Here is a 16,197-nt window from a genome sequence, read left to right as displayed (position 1 = left end):
TGTTCAGGGCTGAGGGGACAGGCTTCCAGCCAAGGGGGGCGGGGAGTAGGGAAGCGCAGAAGTGGGCAAAACACCTTGCTCCTCCTCCCCAACACACATGTCCCCTGCAGGCAGGCTAAAAGCACATGAAGGAGCCGGGCGCGGTGGCTCACGCCTGTAATTCTAGCACTCTGGGAGGACGAGGCGGGCGGATTGCTCGAGGTCAGGAGTTCAAAACCAGCCTGAGCAACAGCGAGACCCCGTCTCTACTATAAATAGAAAGAAATTAATTGGCCAACTAATATATATAGAAAAATTTAGCCGGGCATGGTGGCGCATGCCTGTAGTCCCAGCTACTCAGGAGGCTGAGGCAGGAGGATCGCTTGAGCCCAGGAGTTTGAGGTTGCTGTGAGCTAGGCTGATGCCAGGGCACTCACTCTAGCCTGGGCAACAAAGTGAGACTCTGTCTCAAAAAAAAAAAAAAAAAAAAAAAAAAAAAAGCACATGAAGGCAGCCTCCAAGGGCAGGGAGCTGTGGGGCAGCCTTGCCTGAGCGTGTGTGGACACAGGGCTGTGCACCAGGCATGCTCGCTGGTGGAAGCCCCTCAATCGTGTTGACCACACTAAAAAGTACCCACACCCTTCACTGAACGTGATGATCACTGCTAACAACATCGCATGGCATTTGGTGGTTATGTGACTAAGCATTCGTTAATTTTCCATATTTGCAGCATTTATACGTCAGAGGCAGTGGTTCATTCTTAGGTTTCAGGTGTCTTTGGGGCCCTGGAAATGCTCCAAGGGCCTGGGCGCTGCACCTGCAGGCTCACCTGGATGTTGGGGGGGGGGTGTCATAGGCCTCCAGTCTTTTTGGTGGCAGCTAGCAGACCGCCTGGCACCCCCACTGGCAGTCTCCTTAAGACACTGCCAAGGTGCCAGCCAGACTCTGGGGGCCTCCCAGACGCTGGGGACCTGGTGACAGCCTGGGTCCCTGGAGAGTATGGACCCTCAGTGTCCAGAGGTGAGGTCATTGCATCCTTGGGGGGGAGGGGACTGACACATACGACTCTCCCTACACATGTGAAAACTGTTTAGTTCAGGCGTGTGCCGGCTCCACGCTGGATAGAGTGGTGCCCACGTGGCTGGTGCAGGGTCCTGTTTGGAGCTGGGGTTGGTATCTGCTGAGTTCCTGTGGCTGCCCAGAGTCCACAGGGCCTCTCCGTAGACGCCAGCCACTGGATCCCTCAGCCTCCAGCCTCGTTAGTGGCAGCTCTGCCTGCTTCTGTCCCCGAAAATAGGACCCCGAGAGAGTTCTGGAATGGCTCTGTGTACCCCTCTCTCTGGCCAGATTTCAAACCCTGGTGCCTGGAGTCTCGGCAGCACTCTGGGGACTGGCCCTCCTTCCAGTGAAAAGCTTGACTTCCAGAGGAGGAGGAGGGAGAGGGGAGAAGGCAGCTGAGGATGGCTGGCTGGCAGCCAGGGCTCTGGGGCCAAGTGGGGCAACCCCACCTGGCTGGGCCCTGTGGGCTTGCAGGGCAAGAGGAGGCATCTGTCTGGGAGCAGAAGGGGCCCAAGGCTGGCCCTGTGTCCGCGCTGGCTAGATGGAAGGCCCCTCCTTATCTGCCCAGACGTTGTGGCCACCCTGCCTGCTTTTCTCCCCTGAGGCAGCCTAGAGTGGTGGGAACATTTTTCTTCCCATTGGATGAAGCTCTGTGTGTGTGCCCGTGTGTGTGTGCATGTGTGTGTATGAGTGTGTGCGTGTGCATGTGTGTGCTTGTGCATGTGTGTGTGCATGTACGTGTGCATGCACGTGTGTGCATGTGTGTGCGTGCATGTGCGTGTGTGTGCATGTGTGTGTGCATAGGGTTAGCTCCTCCATTAGCAGAACTGTAACTGCCAGCTTCCTACCTGTCCATAAATCACCAGATTTATGGCGCACATTCTGTCTAGAACCATGGCTGCCCTCCCCTCCCCGGACGGACCCACGGGGCCCATGGGGCCTCGGGGAGAACAGCACGCAGAGTGCAGTGGAGGCCACTCTCTGGACAGCCCAGGTCTAGAGTGAGTCTCCTCAGACCTCTACAGCTTGTCCAGGCCAAAAGGTCCCATGCTGGGTATTTGGGGACCCACACAGCCATCTGCCCAAAGTCTTCCAAGAGCTGGAAAGGCAGCAAGAAGGGGGTCCCTTGGAGGAGAAGGAGGAAAAGGCATTTGCCTGGTGCCTGCTTCTGTGAGCGGTCACAGGGTGGGGTTCAGGGCCAGGTCCTCTGCATTTCCAGACTGTATGCATGCTGGGCTAGCCAAGCCCGAAGTGCAGGCTGCAGCTGACCCCCCAGCCCTGCTCTGCCCTAGGCTCCTGCACACACAGAGGCTGCCTCATAGAAGGAAAGGAGAGACAGACAGACAGACAGACAGACAGACAGAGAGAGATGGGAGGGAGGGGCAGGCTGTAGGGTGGGAGGGGGCTGGGAGCTGGCCCACACCCTGGCCTAGAGCTATGTCGTCCTGGGACAGAGGCTCAGTGTAGCCCGGCTCCCTGCAACCTGCCCCTGCCCCTCACACAGACAAGCTTGCACTTGGAGCATGGCTGGTCTGAACTGAGATGTGCTGGCAGGGTAGAACACACACTGGATTCTAAAGATTTCATACAAAAATAAAAAGGAAAATCTCATTAATAATTTGCATGTTGATTGCATATTAAATGAGAACATTTTGGATACATTGGGTTAAATAAAATATATTATATTGAATCTTTGACTTTTTTTTGATACGGCTACTAGAAAATTAAAAAATTCCATATGCATCTCGAATTGTGTTTATATAAGACAGCTGGAAGTTAAAGAATGTGGGGTATTTGGAAGGGGTTAAAGGGTTAAATAAGGGCTGAAGAGTTTGGAAAATGTGGAGAACCCCTCAATACCACCTCTGTTGGACCAGCTGGGATCTCAGGGTTTAATCTTAGGGATTGGAGAATTTTTTTAATACTCTATTTTCAATTCACTGATCTTTTTAAAGGAAACTTCCCTAAAAAAATCTTTTGCAGCTAATTTTGAGACAATTTTCAATGAAAAGGCATTTTCATAGTGTGAGATTTTTAAAGTCAGTGTTTCTCAAACTGGAATCCTCAAACCTAGTTCCAGGAACTAAGATACTGTTCCCCTTTCTCTGTAATAGATCCATGCACTGCTCAAGCTTGAGAGAGAATGTTCTGGAGCTCCTGCCCCTGTGGAGGGGGCTGTGGTCATCCGGGGAGTCCTGTTCCTCTGTCCTTCACCCCCAGCCAAGTTCTTTCCTCCTCCCTCACCCCCCCCACCCAGGGAGGGACAACTGCTGGAGAGGCCCTTGGGTGGGGGGAGGCGGGAATGATGTCCCTTCTCCACCTAGCCTTTCGGGACCCCTCCCTGACATTCCCAAGGAGTCTGAGGGCTCCTCTAGACTTCCTCCCTTCTCTGACATTTAATGCAAACTCTGGGATGTAGGGAGGGCATGAACCAGGGGTGTGGTGAGGTGGGCTTTGATTTAAAAGTCAGGTCGTTAGCCCACCAAGAGCTCATCACCGAGAAGAGGGCCTCGTGAGCCCTCTCTTTAGAGGCCCTAAGAACTGACGAGACTATGAGTTACTACCACCATCCTTGTGTGTGACCTGAAATGAAACTATTCTAATCCATCAAATGACAGTAGGAGTTCATAAAAGCCCTAATTTTTCTTTTTTTTTTCAATAACTTTTTTTTTTGGGGGGGGTAAGAGACAGGAGTCTTGTTCTCTTGCCCAGGCTAGAGTGCAGTGGCATCATCATAGCTCACTGCAGCCTCCAACTCCTGTGCTCAAGTGATCCTCCTGCCTCAGCAGCCTCCTCCTGAGTAGTTGAGACTACAGGCATGCACTACCATGCCCAGCTAATTTTTTAAACATTTTTTTTTTTTAGAGACAGGGTCTTGCTATGTTGCCCAAGCTGGTCTCAAACTCCTGGCCTCAAGCAATCCTCCCTTCTAGGCCTCACAAAGTGCTAGAATTATAGGCGTGAGCCACCAAGCCCAGCCTCAATTTTCATATAATGACTACTGTGAGGAACTTTTCGAAATATCAAGATAATGGTGTGTGTGTGTGTGTGTGTGTGTGTGTGTGTGTGTGAAGCATTCTGGATACCCATCCACCATCCTCTTCCCCCAGCACCCTCCATGCCCCACTGGGAACCGTCACCGTCACCATTGGAGGGCCCACTAGGCAGGGACTGGGCAGGTGGGGGGTCTGCCTGGAGTGGGGACAGGGGAGGAGGGAGACTGAGGTCTCCACCCCTTCCCTTCCTGGCCACTGCCTGTTCCCCAGGAGCCTCAGCACCTGGGGTGCCCTGGGACATGGGGGGCTCTCACTGCCCCTCGTGGTGTGCTCCCCCACCCACTCCGCGCAGACCTCTCTGCCAGCTCCTCCCGTGCCCGGGGCCGGACCACTGGCTTTCCTGGGTCAGTTCTCTGCCCGCAGCGGCAGCAAGTAGAAGAGAAGCCCTTTGCCTCAGCCCAGGGCAGGCCGGAGTGTGGGCCGAGAGGCTCATTAAAGCTTTCTAAAAAGCAATTAACGGGAGGGATGAGCCCTTTGGCCGCTCTGGAACTCGCTCCTCCCAGCGGGGCGCTTGGCAGAGAAAGGCTGAGTGGGTGGGCGGAGCTGCGCTGGGTCTCCGCGGCCAGGGCCTCTCTCCTCCTCCCCTAAACACGCCGAACAAATAAACAGAGCTCGCAGGGGCAGAGGCTGAGGCCTGGGCTTCCCCTAGATCCAGGGCTCCATCAGCTTTTTGCCCAGGCCGCGGACAGGCTTGGGGGGCAAGGGCACGGGGACGGCCAGCGCTGGGCACTCAGGCCCTTTGAGCTGGGGGCCCTTGCGGGCTGGGGGTGCTCACCTTCTGCTGAGGTCCTCACTCCCGGGCTGGCGTGCTGGAGACCCCAGGAGGGCAGCTCCCTCCCACCCGCCTGCCCAGCCCTGCCCAGGGCCTTGCTCCCACCAGTGCCCTCAGGACACTGAGCCAAAGGCTTGAGCGAGGACAGAGCTGGGAAGAGCATGCAAGGGTGGTGGGGTCTGTCCCGGGGGTTGGGAGTGGAAAGAGGGCGTGACAGCCCCAGCCCGGCTCAGCCCACCTGCACAGAGCCCCACGTCAGACCCAGGCTAGGGGAAGACTGGAGTCGGTTCAGGGTCTGACCTGGGGCTCAGCGGGCTCCGCCCTGCAATGTCCCAGAGTAGAGAGAGGCTGCGCTGCTGCTGCCTCGCACAACTCCAGGGGGCGCCAGGCGCACGGAAGGCAACACACTCCACGTGCACTTCCCGGGGTAACAGCACCTTCTCCCATCTGTGTCCCCTGTCCCCAGGCTCCTGAGCAACAACAAGATCACAGTGCTCCGCAACGGATCCTTCCTGGGCCTGTCCCTGCTGGAGAAGCTGTAAGTGGCCGGTGGAGGGCGGGGCGGGATGGCGAGGGTCTCGGGGAGTCGGGCGGGCGGCACCCGCTGCGGCGCGCCCAGGACCTGCGGGCTGGCAGGGCCCGTAGTTGGACCTTTGGGACCCGCCAGGGACTGGCCCCCTGGGAAGGGGACCGAGCGGGCCGGGCTGGAAGGGGGAGCCCAGCTCTCTCGCCAGCGCCGCAGAGAGAAGAGGGGGGACCTGGCGGCCCGGCCCGACGACAGGGCAGGGGAAGCTCATTACTGCTCTTTAATGAGCAATTAGCCGAGAGGGCCAAGCCCTCGGCCGCCGCCCCCTCCCAGCTGGGGGCCCAGCATAAAAGGGCTGAGGGCGGCCTAAGGTGACCAAGGCCTCTTTCCTCCTTCCCCCAAAACAAATCAACAAACAAAGCCCCACGGGGGCGCTCGGGGCTGGAGGAGGGGCGGGCCTTGGGCTGCGGGCCCTGCCAGCCCGCTCCAACCTCCTCCCTCCCCTGGGGCTGGGGACCCCTGAGGTCTTGAGAGGAGCCCGGGGCGCGTATGGTGTAAGTTGTGAGGGAAATGAGCCCCGACGAGAGCCTCACGGGGGCTTATGGAGAGGGGGTGCGCCCTGCGTCCAGAGACCCGACCCAGCCACGCGGGCGAGCTGTGGAAGCTGCCTAGCCACGGGGCTGATCCCCCCTCTCCAAGCTGCCTGAGGCCGGCTCGTTGCAGAAGCCACAGCCTGTACCGCAGCTCTAGGTCCCCTCCCTTTGGTCCCCTCTGTCCCCTCCGCAGACAGGCCTGGCCCCACCGCTCCTGCAGGCAGATTCTGGCTTTGTCCACCGCAGTCCCCTCTGCTGCCCTGGGTGCGGGGCGTTCCCTGGGCTCCCTCTCCTACCACGTTGCCCCAAAGCTTGGGATCAGGGCAAAAGACAAAAGAGTAAGGTGTGATGCCAGCTCCCAAAAGTGCCAAAGAGGTGACCCACCAGAAGAGACCTCGGGGAACAGTGGCGTGTGCGCTGGAATTAAGTAGGTCGGGCTCGGTCAGGTTCAAAGCAGGTGTCAGCAACCGCTGGCGTGTTGGGGCAGTAGAGATGCAGCGTCTCCACGCACGTGTGGCCTCTCACCGAGGCCTCAGTCTCACACGAGGGTGTCTCTGCCACACCCATTTCACAGTGGGAGGGAGAGTTTCTCACGCCCTGTGGCTGGGTTAGCGGGAGTGGGAAGGGGCCAAACCCACGCTTGTCTGCAGTCTGGGACATGCTGGGGGGGGGGTAGGGAGGGGCCCAAGATGGTGATGGTGACGTCCACACGCAGCCCCATGACCAGGTCCCTCTGGCGTCCACCTGCTGTGCAGCTCACAGACACAGTGGTCCTGGCCGGGAGAAAGGGCAGCCACCATGCTGCCATTTACACATGTTGGGTGCCAACAAAGAGGGACGGCAGCTAAGCATTTGGGAGCTCCGGGTCCCCCACTCCTTGCGGGGGCTTCTAGAGGAAGACAAACCGCAGCCTCTCCAGCCCTGCCCCTCGAGGTCCAGGCGCCTCCCACAGTTGCTCTGCCTTCTTAGCAGGAGGGAGCTCAAAGGCTCTGGTGGCCTCGCTGGCATCTTCCCTTCGTCATCCTCTGCCCCTCCTCCTCCCCCCTCAGTCTCAGGGGGTCCGTTTTCCGATGAGGATGAGAGGATGGCCTTCTCCTTCCCACCCACCCGGACCTGCTGCACGGCTCCCTCCCCAGCGCAGCGGACAGGGAGACCTCCCGGGAGTGCAGCAGGCAGTTGATCGGAGACTAATGCAGGATGCAGGACAGACTCGGGTGGAGCTCGGCGAGAACATGCTCCACCATGGGAACTCTGCATCCTGAGGGCTCTGCCCCCTGCACACGCCCGGCTCCTTGCTAGGCTCAGGGAGTGCACGGCGGCGGTGGACCGGGTTCCTATCCTCCAGGCCCTTACCTCTTATGGAGGGACCCAGGAAATGGCAAACACACCTGCGATGAGCCAGGTGACATCAGTGCAGGGAAGGAAAGCAAGGCAGGGTGAGGGTGCAGGAAGGAAGTGGATGGGGTGCTGTCTTATGTAGCGGGGACAGAGCCAGGGTGGGAGCCACCTGGAGGGACTAAGGGAGCAGCTTCTGAGTGGGCCCTAGATCCAGGGAGCACCTGGTACATTTAAGAAATAGGAGGAGGACAGAGCCAAGGGCAGTCTTAGGGGATGGGTCAGGGTGATGCGGCCTGAGCACCAGGCATGGGGCTTTAGTTTCCTCATTGCAGAAAGAGGGGGGGGTGGACGGAGCACTTTGGGAGGTATAGTGTGGATCTCACATTCTGTGACCCATGAGTGTGCTCGGATGCCCACAGCGCTGCTGCATGGGAAGCATGGGAAGACGGAGGAGCCCAAGATGGGCCAGGCTTCCCCAGGAGGGGTGCTCTGGGCAGGGGGTGTGCTGTGTGCAGCAGGATGGGCCGCCCGAACACCACTTTATAAAAGCATATATATAAAGACATTTTTAAACAATAGGAACTGGCTCACACGATTGTGGGGGCTGGCAAATCCAAAATCTGTAGGGCAGGTTGGCAGGTCAGGCGGGAGCTGCAGTTTTTTCTTTTTTGAGACAGAGTCTCACTTTGTTGCCCAGGCTAGAGTGAGTGCCGTGGCGTCGGCCTAGCTCACAGCAACCTCACACTCCTGGGCTCAAGCAATCCTGCTGCCTCAGCCTCCCGAGTAGCTGGGACTACAGGCATGCGCCACCATGCCCGGCTAATTTTTTCTATATATATTAGTTGGCCAATTAATTTCTTTCTATTGATAGTAGAGACAAGGTCTCGCTCTTGCTCAGGCTGGTTTTGAACCCCTGACCTCGAGAGTGATCCGCCCACCTCGGCCTCCCAGAGAGCTAGGATCACAGGCGTGAGCCACCGCGCCCGGCCTGGGAGCTGCAGTCTTGAGGCGGGAATTCTTCTCCAGGAAGCCTCAGTGTCTGCTCTCGGCCTTCCCCGCGTGGCTGAGGGCCTCCCGCAGTGCGGCACGTACCCGCCCTTGCTGGCTGTAGATGTCACCGTATCTGCAAAACACCCCACTGAAACACCGAGGTCAGGGTCTGGCTAAATCTCTCAGGACTGTGGCCTGGCCAAGCTGACGTAAAACTAACTGTCACAAGCACAGTCCCACAGCGGGCACAGGGCCCCTGCGCCACCAAGCCCCTGGGCCCCGCTCCCAGGGACTCCAGCTCGTGGGGTCCAGCGGGGCCTGGGAATGTTTTACACGGAGCGCAGGCTATTCTCATGCTCATCCGGGGTTAGGAGCCAGTGGACAAGATGACCCCCAGACTGAGGGCCTATTCATCACGAACGAGTCCCCGCGGCCTGGCTCGTAGTTGGTGCTCAGGAAACACTGGTCTCTCTGTCCTGTCGGGCTCAGATGTCTCGGCTTGGGCAGCCGAGGCCAAGGCTACTTGACGTCCCGTGGTCCACACACAGCAAGTCCCCTGGGTGGGTCGGGGCTTAGTCTAATGGCTGGAAGGAAAGGTCCGGCTGCTCCCGGAAGTGGCCACATGGCCTCCTTGTGCCGAGGGAATGGGTTGTGTGTAAATGGGGGAGGGGCCCTCGAGGTGCTGTTCTGCAGGGGGGGCGGCGGGGGAAGCAGGGGTGGCTGGGTCAGCAAGGCAGGGGGACAGGGGAGGGACACAGCGTGGATGTCGAGTGGGAATGTGTCTGAGATGTTCTTACAGGAGGACCCGGGTCCAGAGAGGCTGGGGGTGGAGATGGGGGATTCGCCTCTTTTACCTGTGTAGGAAGGACCTGGCCCGCCTGGGAGTGTGCAGAAAGGCCCAGAGGTGCGTGAGGCCCTGCCTCTGTGCCCTCCCCTCCGTGGCCTGCCACCTCTCAGCAGCGTGGCCAAGCCTGTGTGTTTCCCAGAGAAAAGACCCCTGGGCCCGGAGGAGCAGATGGGAGAGCCTGGACTCCACGCTGATGTCCAAGGAGGCCCAGGATTGAGTCCTCCTCTGTCATTCACCTCCCGGGGGCCTCGCCCAGCCTCGGGTTACTCATCTGGAAAATGGGGCGATGACAAGCTGTTATGGGGTGGATGAGCCCATCTGCACACAGCGCCCAGACAGCGTGGGCTTTCTGCAAAGGGCCGTTCCCTTCCCCCTCTGAGGAGTGCCAAGTTGCCAGACAGTAACCTGGCCGCCTGTCACCGCGTAGATGCGTCCAGAGTTTCCCAGCCTCGGGCAGGCCGTTAGGTAGCTGAAATGTAAGAGCTTGAAGCACTGGATGACTCGGTCCTGCGTCCCCCAGCAAGCGCATGCAGTGGGGGGCAGGCCACTGGAAGGCTTTTGGGGTGCTCTGAGGGTGTCACAGTTGCAGTGAGACACCCGTGGACTGAGCTGGCCAGAGGGCAGACAGCCCCCCCCCCAGGCGACGGAGGGAGTGGCTGGTGTGTGCACGACTGCGCGGGTCTGTGTGGACGCGGCCCCCAGAGGCTTGTGCGCCGCTGGAGGACAGGGCCGGGAGTGGAGGACAGGGCCGGGAGGGGAGCCGTGGCCCCAGGATGATTTGTCATTGCCTAATGAGATTAATGAGCCCCAGGGGCTGGTATGCAGGGGTGCCGAGGCGCTCATTAGAAGCAGATGCTCATGGGAATGGTGGCAAGTGGGGGCCTGGGGGTGGGGCGCGGAGCTTTCACGGGCCAGGTGGTTCCCATTAATCTGTGGGCGGGGCCAAGAGCGAGGGAGGGGGGCGCTCAGTCCCTCCCTCCCAGCCTGGCAGCGGCAGCGCAGGGGAGGATGGGAGGATGGATGGGGAGGATGGAGAGGAACACCACAGAGAGGCTGAGGCCCCGGAAGGGCTGTGCGGAGGCTGATGGGTTCAGGGACAGCCTCTTGTTTGCTGTGGTAGCCCCAACTCCTGGCCAGGCCACAGGCCCAGTGAATACCTACCTACTGGTTGATATCAGAGATAAGAGGGGCCCTAGGGGACCAGGTGGCAGGGAGGCTGGGACCATATAAATTTCCTAGGGGCCACAGACCCTCTCTCTCTCCTCCCCCAGACAACCTCCCTACCTGCATGGGTGTTCCGGTCTGTTTCTCAGCCAGCCCCCACCTTCTAACGAACCCTGGAAGTCTTGTAGGGCCCAGAGAAAGCAGCTCTGCGGCCTATGAACCTATAATTTGGTTTTCAAACCCACAAGCAGGGAGGTCTGTGGGGGCCAGAGGAAGCCAACTTTCTGCCTCCCCACCCTGCCTGAACGTGGGCACACGCTCACTCACACACACGCGCACACGCGCGCACACACACAGTCATAAAAACTCACACACTCTTAACGGCTCTAGTGAGATATAATTTATACACCATAAAAGCTCCCCCGTTGAAAGTGCACAGGCCAGGGGTTTTGGTATATTTCACAGAATTGTGTAATCATCCCCATAATCTAATTTTAGAACATTTTCATCATCCTCAAAAGAAACCTGGAATCATTAGCAGTCACTCCCTGTTCCCTAGCCCTGAGCAACCATGGCTCTGCTTTCTGTCTGTAGATCTGCCTGCTCCGGACGTCTCATACTAAAGGAATCATGCAAATATAATCTTCCACAACTGCCTTCCTTCACTCAGCAAGGTGCTTTAAAGGCTGGCCCATGTTGTAGCTCATATCAGCACTTCATTCCTTTTTGTGGCTGAATAATATTCCATCGGATGAACATACCACACTTTGTTTATCCCTCTGTCAGTTGGTGGATGTTGGTACGGTTTCTACTTTTTGGCTATTATGCATAATGCTGCTAGAACATTCACTTATCGGGTTCTTGTGTGAATGCATGATCATTTGTCTTGGATTTATACCTAGGAATAGAATTACGGAGTTATGCGATAACTTTCATTGCCCAACTGTTTTCCAAAGTGGCTGGACCATTTTACATTCCTGCCGATACTGTGTTAGGGTTCCAATTTCTGCATGTCCTCGTTAACGCTTGCTATTGCCTGCCATTTTTATTGTCACTATCGTAGGAGGTGCAAAGTGGTATCGCACTGTGGGTTTGATTTGCATTTCCCTTATTGCTAAGTCATGGTGAGCATCTTTTTATGCACTTATTGGCCATGTGTATATTTTCTTTCTTTCTTTCTTTGTTGTTGTTGTTGTTTGAGACAGAGTCTCACTCTGTCACCCTGGCTAGATTGCAGTGGCATTATCATAGCTCACTGCAACCTCAAACTCCTGAGCTCAAGCTATCTTCCTGCCTCAGCTTCCCCTGTAGCTGGGACTACAGGCGTGCACCCCCACACCTGGCTAAGTTTTCTATTTTTTGCAGAGATGGGCTCTCTTGTTCAGGCTGGTCTCAAATTCCTGACCTCAAGTGATCCTTCCCCCTAGGCCTCCCAGAGTGCTGGGATTACAGGAGTGAGCCACTGCACTGGGCCTGTATCTTCTTTGAAGAAATATCTGTTCAAATCCTTTGCCCATTTTTTTCAGCGGGGTTATATTTGTTTTTTGTATTATTGAGCTGTAAAAGTTCTTTGTATGTTCTGGATAGATGTCCCTTATCAGATATTGAGTTTGTAAGTATTTACCCTCATTCTGTGGTTGTCTTTCACTTTCTTGATAGTGTCCTTAAAGCGCAAAAGTTTTAAATTTTTATTAAGTCCAACTTACCGGTCTTCTTTCCCCACCCCATGCCCCTTTGCTTTTCCTGGACTTGTACTCATCAAGTACTCCCTTCTCAATCGCTCTTCTTGCTGGGGCGCCCTCTGTATACGCCTAGCTTCCTGCTCTTCTGTTTTCCCAAGAAGGGATCAGGGCGTAATTTGCTCCCAGGAATCCTCCCTCCACTTCTGCCTTGCTGGCGTGGGGGGGCCTTTCTCCCCGACATCAACATCCACATGGATACAGGGAGGGGGTGGCCTGGAGTCAAGGGAGGCCGCTCCGGGTAGGGCAGTGGGTAGCGAGCGGGGAAGCTCCGTCAACACACAGCGTCTTTGTCAGGTTCCAAGAGCGGGGCTCTGTGGGGGCAGACAGGGATGGGTGTTGCACACGACAGAAACACGTGTGCATTCTCAGACACGCTACTTTAGCCTCGTGGCTTCACCTAAGAAGCGAAGGGACCAGATTAGACAGTCCAGAGCAGGGCCTCTGAACCTGGGTTCTAGAACTCCCGTGAAATTGTGAAATCTAAGGCACGATGTTGGGTGCAGTGAGTGCATTTTTCTGGGGCAGGAGTCCGCGGCCTTGGTCGGACTTTCGAAAGGATGTGCTAAGCGAGAAAGGCTCAGGACAGCCATCTGTAGGAGGCTGGCAGGTCCCCGGAATGTCCAAGTTCTGTGGCGGCGTTTCCTCCTGCCCCTAGGGAGGGGGCGGCCCCAGACCTGCTCCCCTCACGGAGAGGGGCCAGGAGGCCTTTGCGCTGCCTGTGCACCTACAGGGACCTCAGCGCCCAGCCCAAGGCACGGGCCCAGGAGAGGACCGGGCCTGGCCAGCTCCCGAGGGCACTCCAGGGGGCTGCCTTGGCCACCCCTGAGGCCACTCTCCAGGCGGTGTGAGCCGAGGGGAGAGAATGCCAACACTTGGTGGGAGCGCCTTGCTCTCCGGGCCGGCACTGCTGGGCTGCAGGAAGCCGAGGAGGCCGGGCCTGCCTGCGAGCAGCCCAGCTCCCATCTGCAGAGCATCAGTGGGCAGGCGGGCGGGGGCTCTCGAGGGGGCCTGGGGAGGAAACGAGAATAAACACAGGGAGCACAGAGGGAAGAGGGGCTGCAGCCTAAGCCCCTTGGCAGCCCATGAAGGGAAGTGACACAATGAGGAATGTGTTTCCCTCTGCCCGTCCCCCGAGTGGGGGTGGGAGGCAGAGCCCTGAGAATGGCCAGACCCCGACAGGGGCCAGGGGGCACATGCTGGGACAACATCATCGGAGGGGCGGGCTATGAGGACGGGGGTCTGGGCAGCAGAAAAGGGGGCCCGGGCAGGAAGGGCAGCCCTGGGCAGGCCGGGGTGCTTGTCCTGGGCCACCTCCCTCTGCGTGCAGCGGGTGTCCAAGGGTCCCAGTGCTTGCTCACTGCTGAGGTCACCCTTCCTCTGGAAAGCTGGCTCCTTCTGGTGGCCTGCCCTCTTTCTCTAGAGGACTCAGGGTGGTGGAGGCCTCACGTTCTTTGAGTCCTTCCTACGAGAGGGAGCTGAGGTAGGAGGACCGTGAGAAGGGCTGGGCGGGGTGTTTCTGTCCCCAGCAGGGACTGTGCACAAACAGGCCCCCTGGTGGGAGGCACCTCCTGTCCTGAACACCCGGTTTCCTCTCCTTCCAGTGGGGAGCCGGCTCAGTTAACCCCCTCCTGCCTGGAAGTCAGAGGTGTCCCCGAGGCTTTGGCAGGCAGAGCCAGGAGCCCCCTGCCTCAGTCTGGGCTGGGGCAGCAGGGCCTTGGAAAGCAGGTTGGCCCCAGCTACCTCTGCCAGTCTCCCGCCTTCCTGCAACAGGGTCCTTGACATGTGGTTATCCCAGGGGTCACCCCCACCCCCCCTCGCCTGCCCCCTGCCCCGTAATCTGCTGGGTCCTGGACAGGGCCAGGGAGGGTGTGGGAGCCCAGACGGCAACAGCCTCCCCCTTCGGCCTCCCCCTCCAGCCTCCAGCTCAGGGTCCCAGCAGGGGTGGTGCTCTGTGGGCCTCAAGCCTGGTCTGGTTTGGCTCAAGAAAGACCCAGGTGGCCCCCGAGAAGGTGGGTGAGTGGCCCCCAGCCTTCTGGGCTGCTCTCCCTGGCTGTGCCCAGCACGGGACAGGGGGAGGATGAAGGCCATTGGGCCAGCGCCCACCAGGGACCTCGGTGGTCTTCCTGCCCCAGGAGCCCAGAGGCCTCACCCCGAAGGTGCTGTGCTGGGGCCAGGCAGGTAGCTGGTGGGTCCCCAGTGGGTGGGAACTGTCCCTTCAGCACTGGCCCTGGGCCGGGTGAGGAAGGGGGCAGAGTTGCACTCGGGCGTGGTTGGGTTCAAGACACCAGACTGAGGGGCAGCAGCTACAGTAGGACCCACCTGTAGTTCACCCCCAGGCTGGGCGGGGCTGGCGCCTCGGAGCCCTGGGGGGGCCACAGCCACCTCCTGTCCTGTCGCAGCGCTGGGAGCTGGGTGGAGGCCCCGGAACCAGCCTTTGCCCCCTGGGGTTCCTTGTCTGATGGTCTGGCTGGTGTTGAGCCGGCTGCCGGCTGGTTTCCTCACTGCGCTTCCCCGGACCGGCTCAAGATTTCTGCCTTAGGATGGCGGCGTACAAAAGGCCTGACCACATACTCCCAAAGGCCTCCCGGGGCAGCCCCACGGGACCGTCAGGGCGGGTCAGAGGCCAGGCGAGGTCAGAACGTGGCGTCCGGGCTCCCAGTTCAGTGCTCTCCCCACACCTTGTTCCCACCCACCCCCACCCCGTCTGAGGCCCTTCCGACCCCATCTCTTGGTCTCGTCTTCCTCTGCCATTTTCCTGACCAGAAGCTGGTGACGGTGGCCAGGGAGGCCGAGGAGACCTGTGGGGGGGGAGTCCTTAACCCCACCTGCCCCCACCCGTGCTGAGGACAGCTGAGATCGAGCAGGAAATCAGGCCCCAGAGAAACCCAGCTGCTGTGTGGCAGCAGCGAGCACAGCCCGCCCCAGGGGGGCAGGTGGCACCCAGAGGGGACAGGTGTGAGGCCGCCCACTTGCCTCCCGCAGGGACCTGAGGAACAATGTCATCAGCACGGTGCAGCCGGGGGCCTTCCTGGGCCTGGGGGAGCTGAAGCGCTTGTGAGTGGCATGTCCCAGCCTCCCCTTACCCCAGAGAAAGTCCCGTGACCCCGTGAGCAACGCCCCTCCCGCCCAGCCCCCTCTGCCTTCCTCTCGCCCCACCCACGTGGCGGCTGTCCTCACCCTCCCCCACCCCCCATCCCCCCTATCCCCCCTCCTCGGCTGGGGTCAGCGGCGTCTCTAGCCCGGCTGCCCACACGAGCCCCAGCCCCACACGCGTGCTGCCGTGTAGCCGGCCTGCTGAGGTTCCACGTGTCTCTCAGAGATCTCTCCAACAACCGGATTGGCTGTCTCGCCTCTGACTCCTTCCAAGGCCTCCCCAGGCTGCTCCGACTGTGAGTGACCGGGTGGCCATGGCAGGCGGGGAGCAGCAGGGAGGGAAGGGGGCGTGGGGGGAGGAAGGCGGCCCCAAACCCTCAGCGGCCCCCGCATTCTCTCCTCCCTGCCTCCTCTGGCCTAGGGAGGCCCTAAGATCCCGCGTCACTGTCCCCTGTCCCCCTGCAGAAACATATCTGGAAACATCTTCTCCAGTCTGCAGCCGGGGGTCTTTGATGAGCTGCCAGCCCTGAAGGTTGTGTGAGTATCCGTCCCCTGCCCGAGGACCCCCACACGCCCGCTTCCGCGGCCCGGGGGGAAGGCACACGGCACCGCGGCCACCCTGGCCAGCCTCACGAGTGGGCAGCAGACGGTGCCCGGAACGCCACCAAGTTCCTCGCCGTGATCGCCGGGGTTGGGGGGAGCAGTGCAGCCTGCACCTCTTCCTGGGGCCCCGTCCCCACCCAAGTGCCATGCCCCTGTGACTCCTCTACCACCGCACAGGGACTTCGGCACCGAGTTCCTGACCTGCGACTGCCACCTGCGCTGGCTGCTGCCCTGGGCCCGGAACCACTCCCTGCAGCTGTCGGAGCGCACGCTCTGCGCCTTCCCCGGCGCCCTGCACGCCCAGGCCCTCGGCGGCCTCCAGGAGGCCCAGCTGCGCTGCGGTGAGCCAGTCCTCACCCCGCACCCCGCCGGGCCCCGTCCGCACCCTCCGACTCTGCACGCTGGGCCTGGTCTCCAGGGCAGCCTCTTCCCTCG

At 59.4% G+C, this 16,197-nt stretch overlaps 1 protein-coding gene across 1 annotated transcript in view; it reads left to right on the top strand.

Annotated features, from left to right (window-relative positions):
- The window catches only part of ADGRA2 (adhesion G protein-coupled receptor A2), a 35,393-nt gene that overhangs the window by 9,256 nt on the left and 9,940 nt on the right, over window positions 1–16,197 (top strand). The window contains exons 2-6 of the mRNA XM_012762942.3: window positions 5,333–5,404; window positions 15,049–15,120; window positions 15,384–15,455; window positions 15,625–15,696; window positions 15,940–16,103. Of these exons, the coding sequence (XP_012618396.2) occupies window positions 5,333–5,404; window positions 15,049–15,120; window positions 15,384–15,455; window positions 15,625–15,696; window positions 15,940–16,103 (452 nt within the window). The remainder of the gene's footprint in view (window positions 1–5,332; window positions 5,405–15,048; window positions 15,121–15,383; window positions 15,456–15,624; window positions 15,697–15,939; window positions 16,104–16,197) is intronic.

The sequence above is a fragment of the Microcebus murinus genome, chromosome 24 (assembly GCF_040939455.1).
Source record: "Microcebus murinus isolate Inina chromosome 24, M.murinus_Inina_mat1.0, whole genome shotgun sequence".
NCBI classification, from domain to species: Eukaryota; Metazoa; Chordata; class Mammalia; order Primates; family Cheirogaleidae; genus Microcebus; species Microcebus murinus.
This window is presented reverse-complemented; position numbering and strand designations above follow the sequence as displayed.